General features: G+C 40.3%; 1 protein-coding gene across 11 annotated transcripts in view; it reads right to left on the minus strand.

Annotated features, from left to right (window-relative positions):
* The window catches only part of tcf3a (transcription factor 3a), a 181,176-nt gene that overhangs the window by 53,669 nt on the left and 103,018 nt on the right, over positions 1-24,489 (minus strand). For all 11 annotated transcript variants that reach the window (XM_072244557.1, XM_072244556.1, XM_072244562.1 and 8 more), the window contains exons 7-9: positions 23,105-23,240; positions 22,062-22,111; positions 2,104-2,206 (exon numbers count right to left, since the gene is read on the minus strand). In XM_072244557.1, coding sequence (XP_072100658.1) covers positions 2,104-2,206; positions 22,062-22,111; positions 23,105-23,240 — 289 coding nt within the window. The remainder of the gene's footprint in view (positions 1-2,103; positions 2,207-22,061; positions 22,112-23,104; positions 23,241-24,489) is intronic.

Consider the following 24,489-nt stretch of genomic DNA (forward strand, 5'->3'; position numbering starts at 1 on the left):
CTTGGAGTAGATTAAAGGGTCAGTGCAATATTGTGGGCTGAAAGGCTTGAACTGTTCTGTGTTACACTTCTCCTAAAGCTAAGGCAAGCAGCTATTGTGGCATTTTGTGGAAATATCAAGCAACCCAAAATAAAATTTAAGAACCTACCGAACTCCTGAAGGAACTGGGTCCATTTGAACTGTGCCTATATGGACCTGCAGAAGAAAGTGCCCCCAGGAAGTCTAATCTTGTTGCCTTTAAGAGTCTAAGGAAGGTTCAGTTTGCAACTTCTCAAAATCCACAAGGAGTTGAAGTAAACTGGGCGACTGGTTCATTCCACGTACTTCGATGGTTTTCAAACTAGGCAAATGCCTCAGTACACCTGAGACTACAATGTAACTGACTTACCTTGACGCAGCCCTGTAACTAAACCTCAGGTCATACTGCATTGAGGAACAAATTAAACTCAAACCACTAGATCTCATCAATGTTAAAAATACACACATTCAGCACTCTATAGTGCAAAATACCCAAGGGGTTTCCCCACAAAGAGCAGAAGTAGAGTATCATTTCTATTTCAGTCTACATGATAATACACCTTCGTGAATCAAAATGCTATTTTACAGCTACTGATTTACAAACAAAAATGCAATTATGTCATATTTAATATTCTAGAACACCTCCTAAAATATATTCATTTCTATTACTATCATTTCTTTATTTAGAAATACAGTGTGGAATAGGCCCTTCTGGCCTACCGAACCATGTTGCCCAGCAACTTACTAGTTTAACCCTAGCTTAATCATAGGACAATTTACAATGACCAATTAAACCTACTAACCAGACTGTGGGAAGAAACCAGCACACCCAGAGGAAACCCATGTGCACACGAGAAGAGCATACAAACTCTTTACGGAGGACGCTGGGACTGAACTCTGATACCCTGAGCTGTAATAGTGTTGTGCTAATTGCTACGCTACCGTGGCATCGATCATATTTTCCATGCACTTGGGTGATATTCGTAAGTACTTTGAAGCAGTAAGTATATAGAATTAAAGATAACTGAAATAAAGAACAACTCTTCTTAGTGTAATAGATAGTTGAAACAGTACTGCGCATAAGTCTGAGGTACATATATACACAGCCAGGATGCCCGAAGACTTTTGCACAGTACTGCATTTGTCAACGTGGAGCGCCGCAGGATGGATGTGGGACAGGGCAGAGAATGAATGCCAGAGGCAAGAGGTGGCACGGGTGAAGACACAGCCAGCTCTGAGACACCAGGCAACGTCATTTGGTTCCAAACAATTGTTTTATTGATCTTTACAGAAGGTCTCTCTGGTGCTTCCTGCTCCCTCCCCTCTCCCTTCCTTTTTTCCCCTCCATGATTCAACCTCTCCTTGTCCCCTTCCCCTCTCAATCCTCAATAAAGACATACCAGAATCACTCACATACGTCATGATTATTTTTTTGTGTGATAGCTATACAGCGCAATACATAAAATTACTACAGTACTGTGCATAGAATTAAACATACATGAAGTAAAGAACAACTCTCCCCCGGTATAATAATGCAGATTTCTTTAAAATTTTTAAAAAATGTATTAATGAAGTTGGCACACAAGGCGTTTTATCAGCTGAAAATCATGAGTCATTTTCCAAATTTGAGAAAACACGAAACATTCTCTACTGGGGATGCCAAGGTTGTGCAGCGGTCAGCGCGACACTATTAAAGCCTGCAGTGGAGTTTGGAGTTCAGTTCTGGCAACAAAGACTGGATAACAGATAGTGCACTTACCAACAAAAAAAGGGCAAAGGGAGGAGTACAAATGTCTTAAGAGACACCGCAGCTTGGGGCATTCTGGAGTTCAATTCCACCATCTTCTATAAGAAAGTCTTTACGCTCTTCCTGTGTGCGTTTGGTTTCTTTAGGTGCTCTATTTTACTCTCGCAGTCCAAAGATGTACTGGTTAATCTGTCACTGTAAATTGTCCCCTGACAAGGCCAAGGTTAAATTAGGTGGGTTGCTGGGTGGTGTGGCTCGTTGGGCCGGAAGAGCCTGTTCTGTGCTGTATTTCTAGATAAATAAATAATCTCACTACTAATTCAGATAATTAACTTTACCTTGAATATAGAATGAGCCTGGAAATACAGAACCTGAAGGCTTGGATGAAGAATACCCAGCTGAATCCCTGCTGTATTCTTCACTTGATGTTGAAGCATACACCTATACAGGAGAACAAAACAATGTTAGTGTGATAATACAGAGGTTTAAAAACTTTCAATGTCTTTAAATCAATTAGAAGCACTTATTGACATTTTCCTGTCAGTCTTCACCGAGGAAGACAGTAACAGTATGCCAGAAATTCGAGTATCAGGAGGCAGAAGTGGGTGTTATTGCTATTATGAAGGAGAAGGTGCTTGGGAAGATAAAAAGTCTAAAAGGTAGATATGTCACCTGGACCAGATGGATTACACCCATGGTTCTGAAAGAGGTAGCTGAAGAGATTATGGAGGCATTAGTAATTATCTTTCAAGAATTGCTGGATTCGGGAATTGTTCAAGAGGACTGGAAAATAGGAAATGCCACTCCACTCTTAGATAAGGGAGGGAGGCAAAACAAAGAGAATGATAGGCCAGTTAGCCTGACTTCAGTAGTTCGGAAGATGTTGGAGTCCATTGTTGAGGATGAGGTTTCAGGGTACTTGAAGGCACATGATAAAATAGGCCAAAGTCAGCATGGTTTCCTTAAGGAAGTAACAGACAGGACAGACAAGACAGAGCCAGTGGATCTTGTTTCCTGGGCATGCCAGTAGCAATATTTCATTAGGAACTTAAGGATATTTGGTATGTCGCCAAAGATTCAGAATTCTAATGGCAGAGTAGAAGAGCTGTTCCTAAGATGTAGGTTTTCACTCTCTCACATCTCCTTTGCAGCGAGAAGAGGGCCTGTCTTAGATTTCTTTTGTCAGTTTTTCACTCTACAGAAGTTCAAATTAATGGTAGTCAGGAACTAGTAATGTTATTTGCACCAGACAAATTTTACCTTCATCCAGCTAAATGAAACATTTGGAACGAATCAGAGGATGCTGAAGGCTATATGCAAATACAAGCTCTTTTTCATCCCTGACACAAATATCTGACTCATTCTAATTGTAGTTCAAATCAATTTCCCATGAACATTGCCCATCTTTTTGCTATTTTGTACTACTTACTTATACACTCAGTGGCCACTTTATTAGGTACACCTGTCCATTACTGCAAATATCCAATTAGCCCATCATGTGGCAGCAACTCAATGCATAAAAGCATGCAGACATAATCAGGAGGTTCAGATGTTGTTTGGATGAAACATCAGATTGGGGAAGAAATGTGATCTAAGTGACTTTGCCTGTGGAATGATTGTTGGTGCCAGATGGGGTGGTTTGACTATCTCAGAAATTGCTGATCTCCTGAGATTTTCGCACACAACAATCTCTGCAATTTACAGAGAATGGTGTGAGAAACAAAAATACAGTGAGTGGCAGTTCTGTTGGTGAAAACACCTTGTTAATGAGAGGTTGACAAGAAGGCAACAGCAATTCAACAAACATGCGTTACAACAGTGATGTGCAGAAGTGCGTCTCTATACGCACAGTACTTAGAACCTTTAAGTGGATGAACAACATCAGCAGAAGACCACGCTGGGTTTCACTCCTGTACCTAATAAAGTGGCCACTGAGTATATATTTCTTCTTGTAACTTGTAATTTTAAAAAATTTTCTTGTACTGTACTGTTGCTGCAAAACAACAAATCTCACAACATGTCAGTGATAATAAACCTGATTCTGAAACAATCTCAAATGATTGACAAGAGCTGCTGAAGCCAGTCTAAACTGTAGCCTATACAGAGTGCAATTTTCATTCTATCAGCAACAATTTGCATTTAAATAATGCTTTTCACTTTGCATACTACGAAGAAAATTTTATGCTGAGCCACACAGAGATAACGGGGACGTTGTACTTGAATGAGAAGCTGGTATGGAGAGGTGACTGCACAGGATTGGAAAAAGCTGCAGAAAGTTGAAAACTTAACCAGTTCCAGCATGGGCATTAGCGTCCCCTGTATGGAGGACACCTTCATAAGGTGATGTCCCTGAAAAGAGGCATTCATCATTAAAAACCTCAATCACACAGGACATGCCCTCTTCTCCTCGTCACCATCAGAAGTACAGGAGCCAGAAGAAAACACACTCAACATTTTAGGAACAGTTTCTTCCCCTCTGCAGTCAGATTTCTGAATGGACAATGAACCCATGTACACTACCTCTATTTCTTTTGCTCTCTTTTTACACTACTTATTTGTTCTTTTTTAAATACATTTCATGTTATAATTTATTATGATTGTTTTTATTATTATGTATTGCAATGTACTGCTGCTGAAAACCAGATTTCACGGCATATTAAACCTGATTTTGAAGGCTTCACACAAGGTGGAAAAGGGGAAGAGCCAAGCTGGAGCGAGGCAACCTCAAACAAATACTGAGCGCACAAGCACTAAATAGCTCAGAAGTATAAAAGGGTTATACATATAGTTTTGTGCAAAAGTCTTAGGCACGAATATAGCTAGGTTGCCTAAGATTTTGCACAGTACTGTAGTAATTTTATATATTGCACTGTACTATTGCTGCTGCAGCAAAAAAAAACACCATTTCCTGAGTACATGTGTGATGATAAACCTGATTCTAATATGGGTCTCTATTGTGGACCGAGAGTGGGAAAGGGGCAGGGAGGGTGGAATCATTGCTGGGATAAAGGAAGAGGAGGAGCGGAAAGCATCAGAGGGACCTTCTGTGATTATCAATAAACCAATTGTTTGTAATCAAATGACCTTGCCTGGTGTCTCAGGGCAGTGTGTGTCTGCATCTGCACCACCAGCCCCTCCAATCCTCTGCCACCAGTTCCATGCCCCTCCCACTACACGCTACCTTTGCCATTTCCAACATCCTTTGCTCCTGCCAGATTTACAAACTCTCTCTCTGCTCCACGTTGACAAATACAGTACTGTGCAAAAGCGTTAGGCACCTTAGCCATATATAATGTACCTGAGATTTTTTTTTTGCACAGTACTGCACATTTTCCAAGAACAATTACATGAACATGGAAACAAGATTAAAACATTTTTACCTCAGCTAAAAAATCTGAAGCTTGCCAAATACTCTTCCAATTAACTCAAACTCATACCATATTTTACCTTTATTTTTGATATGTACATTAAAATACAGTGAAATGCATCTTTATCTGTGCCAATGACCAACATAGCCCAAAGATGTGCTGGGGGCACCCCACAAGTGTCGCCATGCTTCCAGCACCAACGCTGTATGCTTCAATGTACATATGACAAGCTAATCTTCTCTGCTCTCTCATCACACATCATATAGTGCATCCAAAGGATACTTTGCTTTTTCTCTCTTTCCTTAAATCTATGCTTTTAGTATTCAATCCACCCAGGAAAAGACCTGCTGCCCTATCTATCACTCTCAAGTCATTCCTTGGACTCAGTCTCCAGAGAAAACAATCCCAGTTTGTCCAAACCTTTTTTTTAGATGTTCAGCTTTATTTGTCACATGTACACAAAAATATACAGTGAAATGCTTTTTTGCATTAATATACAACACACTCCGAGGATGCAACGTTCCCTCTAATTTATCTTAAAGCTGCACATTACTCTGAGCAGGAAAATTTTACATGGCCTGTAAACCGTGTGGCAAAAAAGGCTGAGTGGGAGCATTCATCCACCCAATTGAGAGGGGAGTGTGAGGATGTGCTGGGAGAAGCCCACAAGTGTTGGGAACATAGCACGTCACAACTCATAATTCTAACCTATACATGTTTGAAATCTGGGAGGAAACGGAGTACCCGAAGGAAACCCATGTGCCCATGGAGAGAACGTACAAACTCCTTACAGACAGCAGCGGGATGTGAACTCCAATGTTCCATTCACTGGCACTGTAAAATGTTATGCTAACTGCTGAACTACTATGCCACCCATGGGCCATTTTGCCCATGTGACCATACTTGGATGGAGTCTACCATGTAACACTTTCCAATAAGATAACCCTAATCCTTAAAATTACACAGTGGATTTGGTTACTTGGGCCATCAGTTAATCAGGGCAGCTGCTTATTTGGGACCACTCTTAAAGAACAAAAACTAATCAAGAAAACAGCAAGGGTTCCCTTCCTTTTTTTTGGGACACTGTGCCACTTAATAAGGACAGGTGACCGTTGTCTAACAGTTTCAAACTAGCATCAATTCCCTGGCCGTTAGACACAATACCATGCTTCGAGATAACAGTTTTTAAAATCGTATCTGTTGCATGTGTTTGTGGTCGAAAAGCAGTGATTTTTGGTCACAGACAATTGGTGAGAAATAAGCAGCAAGACAATTCAGAACCGATTTGTTCACTGTGGTTTCATACACTCAGGCTTGGAGATGCCAGAAATGGCTGGGAGTGAAAATGAAATAATTTCACTACTTCAACAAGTTAGTAACTATGAAGAACTTGAAGGGTTGGAAAATCATTTTGAATGTTACAATGAAAATAGAAGATTTACAGGATGTAATAATCAAAAGCATTGTTTGAAAGCAGTCCATTATCCTTACTAGGTGTCTGCACTGATTTTGTTCATTTACAGTCAATTAAAAGAACAGCAGCATACACTGGATTACTTCCTCTGTCAATAACTTTTAGACACTAACACACAGTTTTATAGTACTGTAGTAGTACTGGTAGTGTTCTAATCTGATCTCTATATCATTTAAATTATAATTTATTATTCAATTAAAGGGTAGTTTGTGTTTTCTATGCCTTTTTAACTATTTCCATGGAAGTAGCTTAACTGGGCCAAAATGTACTGGTCTCGATGTGTCCCAATTAACTAGAATCCACTGTATTTCTAATTAAGCTCTGATGGCTGCTGGTAATCCTGCATGGCAGCACACTCAAAATGTTGGAGGAACTCAGCAGGTCAGACAGAATCTATGGAAATGAATAAGCAGTTGATGTTTTGGGCTGAGACCCTTGGTCAAGACTAATTTCTGGTCCAGTAATTCTGCTCCCCACTTCTTTTCAGGATCTTTATACCATTTAACTATATTTCTCTCTTCACTACTGAAGCACCTTAAGATTACCACGTTAAATTCACCACATCAATCAACACTGCTGTCACCTAAGACTCAGTTGTCTTTTAGTAATTACAAATGCAATACAGATAATTTGCAACCAGTACCAAGATTAAAATTAATTATCAAGATCAGAGATTTCAATGGGTTGAGCAACTTTTCCTATAGTGGCTAGTGACAAGGTGTTACACATACACAACTATATCCTGTGTGACAGCACGGTAGTGTAGTGGTTAGCATAACTCTTTACAGCACCAGTAACCCAGGTTCAATTCCCACCACTACACTATGTCTTTACTAGGCATAGTAAGGCGCTGTACATTCTCTCCATGACTGCTTGGGTTTCCTCTCGGGTGCTCCAGTTTCCTCCCACATTCCAAAGACAGTGTGCTAGTGTGATCACTCGAGTCGAGTATGATGTTCTCCAAAGGAATTGTCTATTGGTGGATCTTCAGGTGACTGTAGAGGGCAATCCAGGATACACCTAACATAACATTAATGGAGAATACCCATGCATGACGTTGTTTAACGTGGGGAAGCTGATACATGGGCAGCCACCATACAGTCCTGAACAGGTTGGGGTCAGGGTCCAGTGGCATGGAATGCTAGATGACTGGGGACCCTTCACCGCTGCAGGCTTCCTCTGCCTTTGTGATGTGTGCTCTTCCGCAGGCTCCACCAGTGAGGTCTTGGTTGGATCACTTTATCTGAAACATCCCCCTTGACCTTATTACCGTGGGTGATCCTAACAGGAACTAAGCTCAGACAGCATCGCTCTCAGGATCTTAGGATCTCACAAGCCTCTCCACCATGACAGTGATGACCTTCCCCAAAGACATATGGGCTAGTGAGCTGTGGGCATGCTATATTGGGGCAATTTACTTTGAACATAGCCTTTGTGGCTGCGAAGCTGGAATTCTTTTATATAATGCTAATACTAAAGTGCCATGCAGTTTTCAGACTATGTAAAAAAAATCCTGCTCAGTGCAATGGTTGGTTCCCACAGCTGTAAAAAAAATCAGAGGGAAATTGATTGCTCTCCCATTTACTATACACATTCCTCTTACATTTGATCTTCAAGTGCAATACCTGCAGACTAAAGTGACTTTTTTCCACCCACATTTAACTGATCTCCCTCCTGCTGAATCCTTGGAAAGCTTTCCTCACTATCTGCAGCTCTGCCAACTTTTGTTTGGTCCTACCTGCAATTTTGTCCATATCATGTGTACGTGCATGCACACACACTCAAAATATCACAAGAATCAGGCGCCACAACAGTGTTGCAGTTCATTGAAACCTACCAAAAGGCCTAGATAGAGTGGATGTGGACAGGATATTTCCAAGAGTGGGAGGGTCCAGGACCAGAGGACACAGCCCCACAATACAAGGACATCTCTTTGGGACAGAATTTCTTTAATTAGAGTGTGGTGCATCTATGGAATTTATTGCCACAGATGACTGTGGATGCCAAGTCATTGGGTACATTTAAAATAGAGGTTGATAGGCTCTTGATTAGTCAGGGCATCAAAGGTTATGGGGAGTATTGAGGAGAATGGGGCTGAGAGGATAACAGAGGCAGAGCAGACAATAGGACAAATGGCCTAATACGGCCCTTGTTTTATGCTTCCCACACTGATCCTTGCAATACACCACTGTACATCACAGATGTCCAGTCAGAACAATGCTCCACTACAACTCCATCTTCTATGGCCAATCCAATTTAACAAGTCACTGTGGACCCTGCCTGTAATTTTATCTTGTGGATTAGTTAATAAAAAGTTTCTGTTCATAAAATGCTTGAATGTTGTTGTCAATAAGGTTAATTGGAAGCAAAATATTTTTGCAGCACAATGTACTTTTCCAAAACCTACTTCTTCCAACCCCCCCCCCCAACCCCATTAGCACTGGGATAAAAATGGTACAGGTTACCGAGCTGAATATTAATCTCGAAAAACTTGACTTTTTTATAATCTGATTAAATAGCAAGCATCATGATGGGAATTGAATGATGCACATCTAATAACTCTGCCATCTGTCCATTTCTGGCACAGCCCCAGTTTCAAACACAGCTGTGTAGGAGCTATGCACGCACCACATCCCTAATAAAACTGATGAGGTGAGCAAGTCCCAACTTCTAGCAGCAGAATTTATGAAAGTCTTCATCTAAAGTGGAGGAGGATCAGTCTTCTCTGAAAGTTTGGCTTTTGTTTTTCTAGAAGTGTCAGAGACTTGGCTGGGGGAATGAAATGGTGGCATAACAGTTAATGTAACATTATTACAGTCCCAGTGACCCATGTTCAATTCCCACCGCTGCCTATAAGGAACTTCCCATACGTTCTCCCCATGACTGCGTGGGTTTCCTCTGGGTGCTGCGGGTTTCTTCCACATTCCAAAGACATTCAAGTTAATATACTTACTGGTCACAGAGGTGTAACTGGGTGCCTTGGGCTCATTAGCCCAAATGGGCCTGTTACCGTGCTATATCTATAAAAATACAACTACATGACAGTGGTGCTGTTGGTTAATTCTCTCCCCCACACTCTCAGCATGCCCAGTAGCTGATACAATGGGACATACTTTTAAGATGTTGGAGGAAAGTAAAGGGAGGAAGTCAGAGGTAGATTTTTCAAGTTCAAGACCAAGTTTAATTCAATTTTTTTTTAGACAGAGTAGTGAGTGTGTGGAACATGTTGCCAGGGGTGGGGATAAAGGCAGATACATTAGGGACGCACACGAAGTACAAAGCAAATTTATTGTCAAAGTATGTCTGTGTCACCACATACTACCCTGAGATGCATTTTCTTGTTGGCATCCACTATGAACTAAGAAGTACAAAAGACCTCTGTGTTCGGCATCTTGTTTGATAAAGGCAAGTGTCACTTACCAATTTATTCATCTATCAATCCTGCTACCTTTCTGATCCACGGACATACCTCGAAGATCCCCATTTTTCATATCCTACCATTTCCTCCTTTCCCAGGACTTGTTTGCCTTTTCTATAATTTGTCTCCCTAGTCCTCCCTTTAAAATTAACCTTCCAAATTCCATACTTCTCACAAGCAGCAGATGAACATGAGCCCACCATAGGGTGACATATACAAGAGCTCAAGGCCTGGTGCCAGGCAAATAACCTCTTCCTTAATACAACAAGGCAAAGGAGATGGTTACTGACTTCAGGAGAACTCACACTGCTCACAGACCCCCATCAGTGGCACAAAGGTGGAAACTGAAAGCAATTTTAAACTGCTAGGAGTGCACATCACACACAACCTATCATGTACCCAGAACACAATCCTACACAGTCAAGAAAGCTCATTGATGCCTTTCTGAGGAGGCTGAAGAGAGATAGACTTTGTATATCATTACTCAAGTCATTCTACAGATGCGCAGTACAGAGCAGCCTGACAAGCTGCACCTCTTCTTGGTATAGAAACTGCTCTGCAATGGGTAGTCAAGACTGCACCAGCCTACCTGCCATCAAGGACATACATAGAAAGGTGCTGGAAAAGGGCCAGCAACATCATAAAGCATCCCACTCACCATGCTCTTGGAAAGCCTGTCCCACTTCCATCAGGGAGGAGGCTACATAGCACCCACACCAAGACAATTAGACTCAAAAAGTTATTTTCCTAAAGTAGTAAGGCTGATCAACACCTCCACCCACTAACCCACCCCTCCTACTTTATCATTTCCTGCCAGTCACCTTATGTAGACACTCCTGTGACTAGCGTCACTTTATAGACATACAATCTATGTATAAAGCTACCATATATTTCTATTTATTGTGTTTTTAAATGATTATTATTGTGCTCTTTATCTTATTGTGTTCTTTTTTGGCGCTGCATCGGATCCAGAGTAACATTTCATTCTCCTTTACATTTGTGTACTGGAAATTACATTAAACAGTCTTCAGTGTTTTGGCAGGGCATGTCATCAGATAACAGATTTTACTTTGACTTGGAATTATATAATGGCACAATGCTGCTTTAAGAATATAAGTACTTCATTGAAGTTATGACAGACAGAAACTTCCAAAACCTCATCTTTTCACCACAAGAGATATCTAATTACATATGTTTGCTTGTTTTGGAACTCTGAACATTAGACCATGAGATAGAAGCAGAATTAGGCCATTCAGCCCATCAAGTCCGCTCTGCCAATTTATCATGGCTGATCCACCTTCCCTCTCAACCCCATTATTATTGTCTGAAGTGGCCCTAAAACCTGTTGCAAAGGTACGCAGGCTTAAAAAATAGAAGTAATAATTTAATTGAACTATTCCTTCTCTGTGCAGCCAAAGATAATAAGCAAAGTATCTACTCCATGAATAGTAGTGAAAATGAAGGAATCTGGCAACCTGTTTCACCAGTTCAACCCAAGATGGAGGTGTTAATAAGCAGTCATAGATGCCGAGAGATATCAATAAATCACTTCACCAATGTTGCATTCAACTAAACAGAAAAGGACTTCAAAACAAAATTTTTAAACTTTTTAACCAAATTCTCACAGCAACACACATAAAATGCTGGAGGAGCTCAGCAGGTCAGGCAGAATCTATGGAAAAGAGATAAAGAGTTGATGCCTTGAGTGGAGTTCCTTCATTCATGAGTCCAGAAGTAGTCTTGGCCTGAAATGTCAGTTGTTTATTCATTTCATAGATGCTGCCTGACTTGCAGAGTTGCTCCAGTATGTGTCTGTGAGCGTGCATTGCTCTGGATTTCTAGCATCTGCAGCATCTCGTGTTATGTTGCCACATTTCCAGTATGCAAATACTGTCATAAGAAAATTGCATTTTGGAAGAGTCACACTCACCACCACGCAACTGTTAACAATTTTCTAGAATGAGAGCAAGTTATCTAAAACACACTTATTGAAAACAACCACAAATTTAAAATGGTCATTACAAAATTTATTTCCGTGTTTACATAGAGCCATTTATTTGAGTATCCACATGTTACATCAAACTACAGAATGGATCTGAACAAGGAAACAGGAAAAGCTTAACTGAACTGGAAAGATGTGCAATAAATACTACACAGTAAACTGTAGCTTGCCAAGTTTAACTAACCTATCCATTGCTAAGTAATCTTTTCTGTTCTTGCACTAAACTAGAACCTGTGAAATTCCACCTGAGGTAAGAAGTGTAGTCTTAGGCTCCAAAAGGTCAACTATTTCCCTGCAAGGAACTTTCAAATTCCCCGGCTGTATCGAGTCTTGCCTTACATTAACTTCATGTCTACATAGTTTTACATTCTAGATATTTCTGTCAAAATCACATTTTTCATTGGATATTATTTCCTTTGTGCACACTTCTAGTTGAAACTGCCCACTAACATTTGTCACACTACAATTACATGAGTGGTACATAAACACAAGAGATTCTGCAGATGTTGGAAATCCAGAGCAACACACACAAAATGCTGGAGGGACTTAGCAGCTCAGGCAGCATCCATGTAAAAGAATAAGGAGTCAACTTTTTCAGCTGAGACCCTTCTTCAGGACTATAGAGGAAGGGGAAAAAAGCCAGAATAAGCAGGTGGAGGGGAAAGGAGTACAAGTACAGGTGATCAGTGAGACCAGGTGAGGGGGAAGGTGGCATGAACTGAGAAAGCTGGCAGGTGATAGGTGGGAATGGTAAAGTGTTGAAGAAGGAATATTCTAATTAATTATCCCCTCATTTCCAAAACTGCAACTTGAAAAGTAAAACAAAAATCTGAAAACAAGAATGTATGAGTTTTTAACAAGAAAGAACAAAGTGATTTTTATCTATTCTGGTCCAATTATAGCAGCTCTAATTTCATTTTAATTCCTTGCTTTAGTCATCCATTGGTGATACTTACACAATCCTGTATTTTCTGGATACCTCTCCAACGTGAACTAGATGGCCTCTTCTGCAGGTTACTTCAATGCAAGTACAGCTGACTCCAGCATGTATGAATAATATTTCTTTCTACATGGGAAGCACTGAATTTCAGAGGACGTTGAAAACGAGTCAATATTTACATGGGGAACTTAGATGCATTGGAAAATACATTTGGCGAAGTAATCTCTGTGAGACTAATAAAACAAGATAAACTACTTCATCCCAAAGTTACAGCATTTTTCCACCAATTTCCGAGCATATTCAACCATACTCCAAGATGATATTCCACACCAATAGATCAGAAATACAATGCTTCTCATAAAAACTAAGGCCAGAGTTGATAAATGCGCAATATACGTGATGCACCGTTGTGCCTCAGCATGGACTATCACGTTAATATACTCACCAGGGACCAATAATGAAAGATAATCTCACCCTATCCTACTCAACTGTGTCACTGGAGAACAGCACAAAACAATACCTGAACTGTAAGTACACGCCAGTCCCCCTTAATTGTCACTTCAACTAGTTATGAAGTAAACACGCTGGAGGATGCTAAAGGAGATTTTGAGGGGTGGGTTGGGGACCTATAGAGAGAGGGCCCCTGGAGCACTGATATGCCACGTGGCATAAACAAAACACACTTTAATACTGGAACAGTTAAGTGAAAATTCTCGTGCCAAGCATTTTGTACTCATAGAAGAAACATACAATTTACTGACATGCATTTAAAGACTGAGTTGAAGGAAGGGCTGCAAATAAAAGTCTCACAAACTTTTAATCAGAATCAGAATTGACCTATGTCGTGAAATATTTTGTTTTGCAGCAATACATTGCAATATAAAGAAAAATTATAAATTGAAATAAGATATGCATAAAAATTAAGAAAGCAGCACAAAAAGAAAGCAGAAAAAAACAGAGGAAGTATTCATGGGTTCATTGTCCATTCAGAAATTTGATGACGGAGGGGAAGAAACCATTCCTAAAATATTGAGCGTGCATCTTCAGGCTCCTGAAGTGTACAATGAAACTCCTTAGAATTCAATGAAATTTATTGTATCCTAGCCTTTTGACACTCAAGAGCTGGGTGAGGGGCAAGAGGCTGATAGGGACAGGAAAAGCTTTCCCCACCACTGAACACATTTACAAGAAGAAAGCAGCATCCATCATGAAGGACCCCACCATCCAGGACATGCTCTCCTCTCGCTGCTGCTATCGGGAAGGAAGTAAAAGAGCCTTAGGTCCCACACCACCAAGTTCAGTAACAGTTATTATCTTTCAATCATCAGGTTCCTGAACCCATGTGGATAACTTTACTCACCTTGACTCTGACTGATTCCACAACCTGTGGACTCATTTTCAAGAACTCTGCAACTCATGTCTTCAACATTATTTTTTTTTTTGCATTTGCACAGTTTGTCTTTTCCACATTGGATATTAGTCTTAGCTTGTGTGTAGTTTTTCATTGATCCTATTATATTTCTTTGTTCTACTGTGAATGCATGCAAGAAAATGAATTTCATCTGCATACTTTAATAATAAATTTACTTTGAATTTTGAAGTGGTATAACATACAAGGATCAAGGTGGTAGGAGGTGTGACTAGTCTCAGAAGCTTATATGGAGACACGCAAGACTGCAGATGTTGTCATCAAAAGCAAAGAGAAGAAATGGCTTGAGAAATTCAGATCAAGCAGCATCTGTGGAGGCAGAGTATTGCATGATATTTTGGATTGAGACAATAGTTTTATTTAGAAGATTAAAGATGAGTTTAATTTGTCACATGTACATCAAAACATATCGTGAAATGTGTCATTTGCTCAAATCGCATCAGGGAGCATTGTGCTGATCAGCCTGCAAGTGTTGTCACACTTCCAGCTCCAACACCGACTAACCGTAGACGCACATCTTTGGAATGTGTAAGGAAACTGGAGTGCACGGGGAAACGCACTTGGTCATGGGAAGAACGTACAGACTACTTATAGAATCAAACTCCAATCTTATAGCTGGTGATATAAAGCATTGTACTAACTGCTACACTACCATGCTGCCTACTTTCCTACCATTCCTGGTAAGTTACAACCAGGGGTTCACAACCTAGGGTCCACGGACCCCTCGATTTTAAAAATCTTAAAAGAATATAATGCACAAATAGCACTTTATAAATGCCCTTTCAAAATTCTTAGTCATGCAAAGTCATCTTGCAGTCCTGCAGCCTGATGCAGGGTTTCGACCTGAAATGTCATCAAATTCTTTCCTCCCACAGGTGCTTCTTGACCTGCTGAATTCTTCCAGCAGATTGTTTGAAAACAAGTTTCATCATGGGAGTTATTTTAGAAAATAAACTAATGGCTTAAATATTGCAGTCAGTGCATTCCAAAACATATTATTGTGTTGGAATCAACAATGCTATAGGATTAAAATATCCATGAAAATGCTTAGGAAGATTAACCCAGCTGCAGAACTGAGTGAACAATAAGGTACAAGAGTCTCAGGACTCATACCACCAGGTTTAGAAACAGTTACTACCCCTTGACATCAGGCTCTTGAACCAAAGGCTCTTCACTCATCTTCACTTGTCCCATCATTTAAATGTTCCCACAATCTATGGACTCACTTTCAAGGACTCTTCGTCTCATCTTCTCGATATTTATTGCTCATTTATTTTATTAATTCTGTCTTCTGCACTCTGGCTGAATGCCCTGGTCTTTCACTTTGTTACGGTTATTATTTTATAGATTAAGTATCCCTACAAGAAAATGAATCTCAGGGTTTTATATGGTGACATATATGTACTTTGATAATAAATTAATTTGAACTTTGAAATAGGAAATGCAAAAACAAGCCTGTCACTTCTTTTCCGGAGCTCATACAGAAGGACATGTTTTCCCTCTTTCTCACTCAAGCTACAGCTGTTGATAAAAAAAGGTTCTAATGCAGTGGTACAAAGCAATACCACAAAGTGACCTTTCAATTAAACTCTGCAAGGTTTAATTCCTGTAGATATAACCAATGCCAAGGAAAAACAGAGCTTAACAGGATAAACCATGAACTTGCAAATACTCTCCAAAATGGTATTGACTGCTTCATTTTTAAGAGGTCACCCACCTTGGGAAAGAAAGTAATGAATGTCAAACAGCACAAGGCAAATTAATGAAAAATGCCACTGAATATACAACATGCCCCATTATCTAGGTTTTAGCATAAATTCTTCCCACCGAAAGTGACTAAATGCTTTAGTCTCCTCTATTTTCTCATCACAGGCTATGACACAGCACCATTTTTATGCAGGTTTTTCATTTACACAAGAGACTTTGAAGATGCTAGAAATCCAGAGAAACACACACTAAATGCTGGAGGAACTCAGCAGGTAAGGAAGCATCTATGGAGAGAAATGACCAGTTGATGTTTCAGTATGAGACCCTTTGCTTTAGTGCTTTGATAACAGAGACTGGGGAAGAGCATACAAACTTTTCTTAAAACAAGTGTGGTCAATGGAAATTTAGAAGGTAAAGCAAGCACTTGAAATCAGAGGGAAAAAGACCAGGTGGAAAATAGGGATTACTTTCAAAGACATAGATTTAGTTTTTCCATTTTATGAACCTTGGTACTAAAATCAAGATCCATTTTAAATGACTTGTGGCCCCCTCCCTTACAGAAACTAGTAATTTTTCCACTTCTGTTAGGGAAGCAGACACAATGGGCTGAATGCCTAATTCTGCTCCTATGTCTTATGGCCTTGTTACCAAGGTAGGAATGCCAATTTTCAAATTCAAATGCAGCTACAAGGCTGTATGATAAAATACTTGGGATGGTATTTTAGCCTTTACAATGGAAAGGACTACATTGATTAAGAGCATAGAAACATAGAAAACCTACAGCACAATACAGGCCCCTTGGCCCACAAAGCTGAGTCGAACATGTCCTTACCTTAGAAATTACCTAGGGTTACCCTTAACCCTCTATTTTTCAGAGCTCCACATACCTGTCCAGGAGTCTCTTAAAAGACCCTATCGTATCCACCTCCACCACCGTCGCCGGCAGCCCATTCCACGCACTCACCACTCTCTGCATAAAAATTTTACCCCTGACATCTTCTCTGTACCTACTTCTAAGCACCTTAAAACTGTGCCCTCTTGTGCTAACCATTCCAGCCCTGGAAAAAAGCCTCTGACAACCCACACGATCAATGCCTCTCATCATCTTAAACACCTCAATCAGGTCACCTCTCAACATCCGTCGCTCCAAGGGAAAAAGGCTGAATTCACTCAATCTATTCTCACAAGGCATGCTCCCCAATCCAGGCAACATTCTTTCTATGGTTTCCACATCCTTCCTGTAGTGAGGCGACCAGAACTGAGCACAGTACTCCAAGTGGGTTCTGACCAGGGTCCTAAATAACAGCAACATTACATCTCGGCTCCTAAACTCAATCCCCCGATTGATGAAGGCCAATGCACCGTATGCTTTCTTACCCACAGAGTCAACCTGCGCAACAGCTTTGAGTGTCCTATGGACTCAGACTCCAAGATCCCTCTGATACTATATTCTGCCATCAGTTGACCTACCAAAATGAACCACCTCACACTTAACTGGGTTGAACTCCGGCTGCCATTTCTCAGCCCAGTTTTGCATCCTATCAATGTCCCGCTGTAACCATTGACAGCCTTCCACACAATCCACAAACCCCCAACCTTTGTGTCATCAGCAAATTTACTAACCCATCCCTCCACTTCCTCATCCAGGTCATCTATAAAAATCATGAAGAGCAGGGGTCCCAGAACAGATCCCTGAGGCACACCACTGGTCACCGACCTCCATGCAGAATATGACCCATCTACAACCACTCTTTCCCTTCTGTGGGCAAGCCAGTTCTGGATCCACAAAGCAATGTCCCCTTGGATCCAATGCCTCCTTACTTTCTCAATAAGTCTTGCATGGGGTACCTTGTCAAATGCCTTGCTGAAATCCATATACACTACATCTACAGCTCTACCTTCATCAATGTGTTTAGTCACATCCTCAGAACTGCATGTTCAATGAATCAGAACATCACATGCAGTAGTGGGGAGGTGGCACAGTAGCACAATGTTGTTACAGTGCTAGCAGACTGGGTTCAATTTCTGCCTCTGCCTATAAGGAGTTTGTATGTTCTTCCCATGATTGTGTGGGTTTCCTCCAGGTGCTCCAGTTTCCTCCCACATTCCAAAGATGTACCAGTTAGGGTCAGTGAATTGTGGGCATGCTATGTTGGTGTCTGAAGCATGGCAATAGTTGTGGGCTGCCCAACACATCCTCGATGATTCTCTTTCTTGAAAATGATGTATTTCACAGCGTGTTTTGGTGTACTTATGACAAATTAAGATAAGTTTTATCTCTTTCATGCTATAAAACAAACTGCACGAGCTTCATAAGGAAATATTAAGGCACATGAATAAAATATGTGTGAAAGAAATAGCTTTTGAGGAGTACTTTGTTTTTGAAAAGAGCAGTGAAATGAACAGCGCGACCTGCAACTTGCGCTCCTGGACCGGCTGCAGCAATGAACTGGTTTGCTGGCTGTGGACTCACTTTCGTGAACTTCATTCCATGTGTTGTTTACTTTTTACTGTTTGCACGATTTGTTCTTTTTGCACACACTGGGTGTTTGACTGTCTTTTTTAAAAATGGGTTCTACTGTTTTTTTTTGATTTTGTGGCTGCCTGCAAGAAGATGAATCTCAAGGTTGCATACGGTATACATACTTTGATAATAAACGTACTTTGAGCTTTGAAGAGCAGTGGGGAAGTCCTGAGAACAAAGTCGAGGGTTTAAATGGTGGAGTAATTATTTATTTATTGGTATACAGCGTGGAATTGACCCTTCCGACCCCTCGAGTAATGCCATCTAGAAACCCCCCAGTTTTAATCCTGGCCTAATCACGGTACATTTACCATGACCAATTAACCTACCGACTGATACGGCTTTGGACTATGGGAGGAAACCCATGTGGTTACAGGAGAACGTACAAACTCCTTAGAAGCAACTGTGGGATTAGAGAGTCAGGAGACCAGAAAGCGCAGCTATCCCAGAATTATAAACTCACGACAGACCAGTTGGCCTATTGTGTTTGTGCCAGATTAGAGGGATGGACGATGAGAGAAAGAATATGGCCATGGACGAATTCAAAAACAGGGAATTTGGTCTTTCCACCTCCTTAAAATAATGACATTAAACACTATTGAATAATTTCCTCGCTTTTCTCTTCAGTTTTGTTTCCTTCTAATTTTTGATATTAGATTGTCACTTGGTTGATAACCAAAGGTGAGCATCATAAAACAGTTTTTGTTCCTTCATTAGGGCTTTTCATTTTAAATAACCTCCTTCAGAATTTTGCAAAACTTTGACAGTCAAGATTCTGCTGCAATATTTTCCCTCTGAAAATTAATGAACATTACAGTGAAGTTGTAATGGTTGCTGTGGTGAAATTGTCTGTTTGAAGGAGCAATCTAATTAATCTCATTTCCCCCACACATGGCAAAATGCTCCACTTCCAAATATTTACCTAATTTCTTCTAAAAAAAAGTACTGAATTTGTTTCTACCTCTTTTTTTCAGGGTGTGCATTCCAAACAATCATGTAAAATTAACCTTTTCTCTGGTTCACTTAATATTCATCTAAAAATAAACCAATATTTGATCCAGTTGTAAAAACCACTGCAATACTATCAATAAGGTTCTTTAAAATGTCTGCTGAAATAAGGCTGTGAGAATCTCTTGTTTGCCAATATGATGACCTACAATGTCTCTCTTGCCCATTGTGGAAAAAAAAGTTTTGAGGAGTACTGCAATTTGAGGCCACCCTCATGGTGAAGGAGCAACACTCTACATTTCATCTGGGTAGCTTCCAACCTGAAGATATGAATATCCATCAAAGTTGCTAGTGAACGCAACAGGCCAGGCAGCATCTCTAGGAAGAGGTACAGTCGACGTTTCAGGCCGAGACCCTTCGTACTGACCCTGACGAAGGGTCTCGGCCTGAAACGTCGACTGTACCTCTTCCTAGAGATGCTGCCTGGCCTGCTGCGTTCACCAGCAAATTTGACGTGTGTTGCTTGAATTTCCAGCATCTGCAGAATTCCTCTTGTTTGCATGAATATCCATTTCTGCTTCTGGTAAAAAAAAATATTTTTCCCTCCCACTCCCCTCTTCTTCTATTCCCCACTTTGGTCTTTTACCTTTTCTCACCAGCCTATCACTCACTCCAGGTCCTCTCCTCCTCCTTTTTCTCCTATGGTCCATTCTCTTCTCCTTCTAGATTCCTTCTTCTCCAGCTCTTTACCTTTCCCACCCACTTGGCTTCATCGATCACCTTCTAGCTAGTCCTCCTTCCTCTCTCCCCACCTTTTTATTCTGGCATCTTCCCCCTTCCTTTCCAGCCCTGAAAAAGGGTCTCGGCCAGAAATGTCAACTGTTTATTCATTTCCATAGATGCTGCCTGACCTGCTGAGTTCCTCCAGCATTTTGTGAGAGTTGCTTTGGTTTTCCAGCATCTGCACACTTTCTCATTGTTTATGCGTTATTTTTGAAGCATAGCTTAGCTTTTTGAGCACAGTGAGTGAGTTTAAACAGTCTTATTTAGAATTCTCACACAAACTAAAATTTAACATGGCCTTGAAACCACAATTATCAAGAGGTCAGGGTATTAAATTCCCAATTTAATGTGCCTAAGCAACAGAACATATATATAAAAAAAACTCCTTGCTTGTCTCCTGGAACAAGTTCAAGTCTTAACCTATTGTTCAGTCTCTGTCTCCAGAGTCAAGCTACTAATGCGGCTTTCAAAAGCATCTAAACTCCCAGGAGTGTACTTGTATACTTACGTTTTAAGATAGCAGAGATTTAAAGTTTCTGAATAAAAACACGCTCATTTCTTAAAGGCAGCTACCTTTTTCAATGTTAAGATTTTCCCATTCTCTTTATTTCAACCAAACACCAGCAAACCAAGCACTTTCCAGAGTCTCTCTCCAGCTCAATAGTGGTATTGTATTGATTTAGACATACAGTGCAAAACAGGCCCTTTCCACCTAATGAGCTGCACTAGCCAGTAATCCACCTATTTAACACTGGCCTAATCACAGGACAATTTACAATGACCAATTTATCTGCTAACTGGTACGTCTTTGGATTGTGGGGAACAACCAGAGCACCTGGAGGAAACCCACATAGTCCGTGGGGAAAACATAAAAACTCCTTACAGAAGGTGCCACAGTTGTACTTGAAACCCTGAAATGCCCTACACTAACCGTGGTACCCAGAAGTAGTCATCATAGTAGTTGAGTACAATGTTCTCCTATGGGGTTGCCTATTGGTGGGTCGTTCAGGTGACTGTGAAGCCTAATGCATGGTCAGCCACCACATGGTCTTTGACAGATCGGGGTCACGGTCCAGTGGCATGGAATGTACAACGACTGAGGACCCTTCACTGCTGTAGCCTTCCACTGCCTTCACTACCAGTGTGATGTGTCATCATCGTTTGCCAGCCACACCTCTGAGCTGTCTGCTGGATTTCTCTCAGTCTGGAACATCCCCTTGTCCTTACCAACGTGGGTGACCCTACTGGGAGATAAGCAGCAGATGGCTAAACTCCAAATGGCATCACTCTTGGGATATCAGGAACTCACAAGCCTTTCCACCACAGCGAGGTGACGATCCTCAGGGAAGTTAGCTCATACTTCTTACAACATGGTAAAGGAGTCCAATATTTTTTCCATGTGTTTTCTTAAGAACATTAAGTTTTGATACTACAACAGTAAGCAATGTGTAGGGGAACAAATTTACTTCATTTATTTAGTGGAAAATAAACATTCATGCGACCTGCTAACAAGCTATACAAGAATATTTTAAAGATTGCTAGCTTTATTAAGAGCATATAAGTACAACTCAAAATGGAAGTAGTCAAAGGCTCTCAGCCACTTTGCTTGCAAGCAAATGAGATACTTTCACTATTTTTATTTTTAGAATTTACTATTGTTTTGAAAAAATTAGAATTGTTAAAATAATTAACAAGAGGCTTACCGAAGAAGGCAGGCCAGGAGGCACCTTTCTTACTTTCTTGGGCTGGGATTCTAAAAATGTGAACGAAGATCCAAAATTATTATAACAGTCATAAACAGGAATTGAAGTTTTTAAATCAAGTAATAATTTAGAAGAATAATCCACTGAACAAAAGATAAGAGAATGCAAAAGAGAGAGAGAGAGAGAGAGAGAGAGAGAGAGAGATAGAGAGATAAGATACAGGGTTACTGAATGCCATAATGCATTCATCAGATATCTCAGGAAAGGTAAAAAAAAATCACCTTTTAAATAACCAAGATTTAAATCTATATAAAGCTAAAGGAAATGCATTCCAGACAGAACAGATGCCCAGTAATGATTACAAGAAGATTTGGCAATCTGATCAAATTGATATGATAAACCACATTTCAGTTACAAGGATCAACTTTACTTGCCATATACATTTACATGTATTAGGAATTTGCTGTGGTATGTTGTTCAGGGGGCAACATTCAACAAAACACACAACAAAATTTAAAAATTATAATAAAGAATTATATAGAAAATAAAGTTAGAGGTTAAAGTACAGGTATAGAATAAAATACATAAATATCAGCATGTACTTACAATGCAAATAGCATTATAAAAAGTGGTTTAAAGTGTTTACCATGCAGTGACTGGGGTAACAGATGGAGGGGGTTGGGGGGGAGAAATTTATGTCACAATGTGAAAAATCATGGCTTTTTCCTCATAACTATTTAACTGAAAAAAAAAACTAGAAAGGATGGACACAAGAGATTCTGCAGATGCTGAAAATCCACAGCAACACAAAATGCTAGTGGAATTCAGCATGTCAAGCGGCATCTATGGAAATGTTTATTCTGTAAACATTCACACTGCTCATTCATTTCCAGAGATGCTGCCTGACCTGCTGAAATCCTCCAGCCATTTGTGGAGAGAGGATGGAGCTAATTTTCAATTTCTAAATAGAATTACTCAGGTGGTCACATAGGAACACCAAGAACACACTGTAATATAACAGAAGACAACATTGGTGATGTTACCTAGACTAGTTGGTTCTTGCACTGGCCTTCTGCGAGGGTTACTGGCAAAGGGGTAATACTGGGAGCTAGGTTTGACTCCAGTCGGTGACATTGTTCCCGAATTGGCCATTCCCATTTCAGAATTCATAAAAGTTCCCTGCATCATAAAATAAACAAACCCACAGTTAACCCAATCATAAACACAAGAGATTTTGCAGATGCTGGAAACCTTGAGCAACACGAAGTGCTGGAGGAACTCAGTAGGTCAGGCAGCATCTATGGAGAGGAATAAGCAGCAGTTATTTTGGGCTGAGACTTCAACTATTTATTCCTCTCTACAGATGCTGCCCATCCTGCTGAGCTCCTTCTGCATTTTACGTATGCTATTAGTTCCAATCGCCCAGGATTATAAAATACACATAGGGAAAATAAAGGATTAAAAAATTTGCATCTATTTTAACACGTAACCTATTTATAATTTCTCACATCACACCAAAATTCAAATTTATTGGCAATTGACTGTACATACATTCAACCAAAATGAAACAGCATTCCCCTGTACCAACGCAGCACATAAAACAAATTAAGTATTACCATAAATAAGTTAATAAAATATAATTCAAAGTGCATATAGTGCACAGCACAGGTAAACAGTAAACAATACAGCAAATAGTAAACACCTTGCTGTCCTAGTGACGAGACCTCAGGGGTGGCCAGGTATTCATTAATCTCACAGCCTGAGGGAAGAAGATGTCTGGCAGTCCTAGCCCTGACGCTCCTGTACCTCCTTCCTGACGGTAGTGGGTCAAAGAGATTGTGGGATAGATGATAGGGATCCTTAACAATGCTTTAGGCCTTTCGCATACAACATCCAGATCTGAGATTTTAGATGAGAGCTTCAGTGAGCCCTGATCATGGCCATCTGCCTGAAAATTTCTGACAGCCACATTTGAAAGAACACATTTCTTAAGCTGTAGTTGGAGTCACACAGCATGTATAAGAGGGAAAAATGAAAAAAATAGATTAAAAAGGTTTAGCCCCATTTACCATGTACCATGGTATAGTACTGTCTATAGAAACTAACTGCTATGTGATTAAGTTAATGGGCTGCTATAGTTTATTTTCTATAGGAATCAAATACAAAATAAGGACTGCTTTCTCTGGAGCAGCAGAGGGTGCAGGGAGATCTGATAGGAGTTTATAACATTATGAGAGGCATAGAGTAGATAGACAGCTTTTTTTTCCAAGGGTGAAATGTGTTCAAAAGGCATGCATTTAAGATGAGAGGCGGTAATTTCAAAGGAGATGTGAGGGGCAAGTTATTTTAGAGACAGTGGTGGATGTGTGGAAAGCGCTGCCTGGTGGTGGTAGAGGCAGATACATTAGGGACATTTAAGAGACGTTTA

Source organism: Mobula birostris, chromosome 26, assembly GCF_030028105.1.
Source record: "Mobula birostris isolate sMobBir1 chromosome 26, sMobBir1.hap1, whole genome shotgun sequence".
Classification (NCBI taxonomy): Eukaryota; Metazoa; Chordata; class Chondrichthyes; order Myliobatiformes; family Myliobatidae; genus Mobula; species Mobula birostris.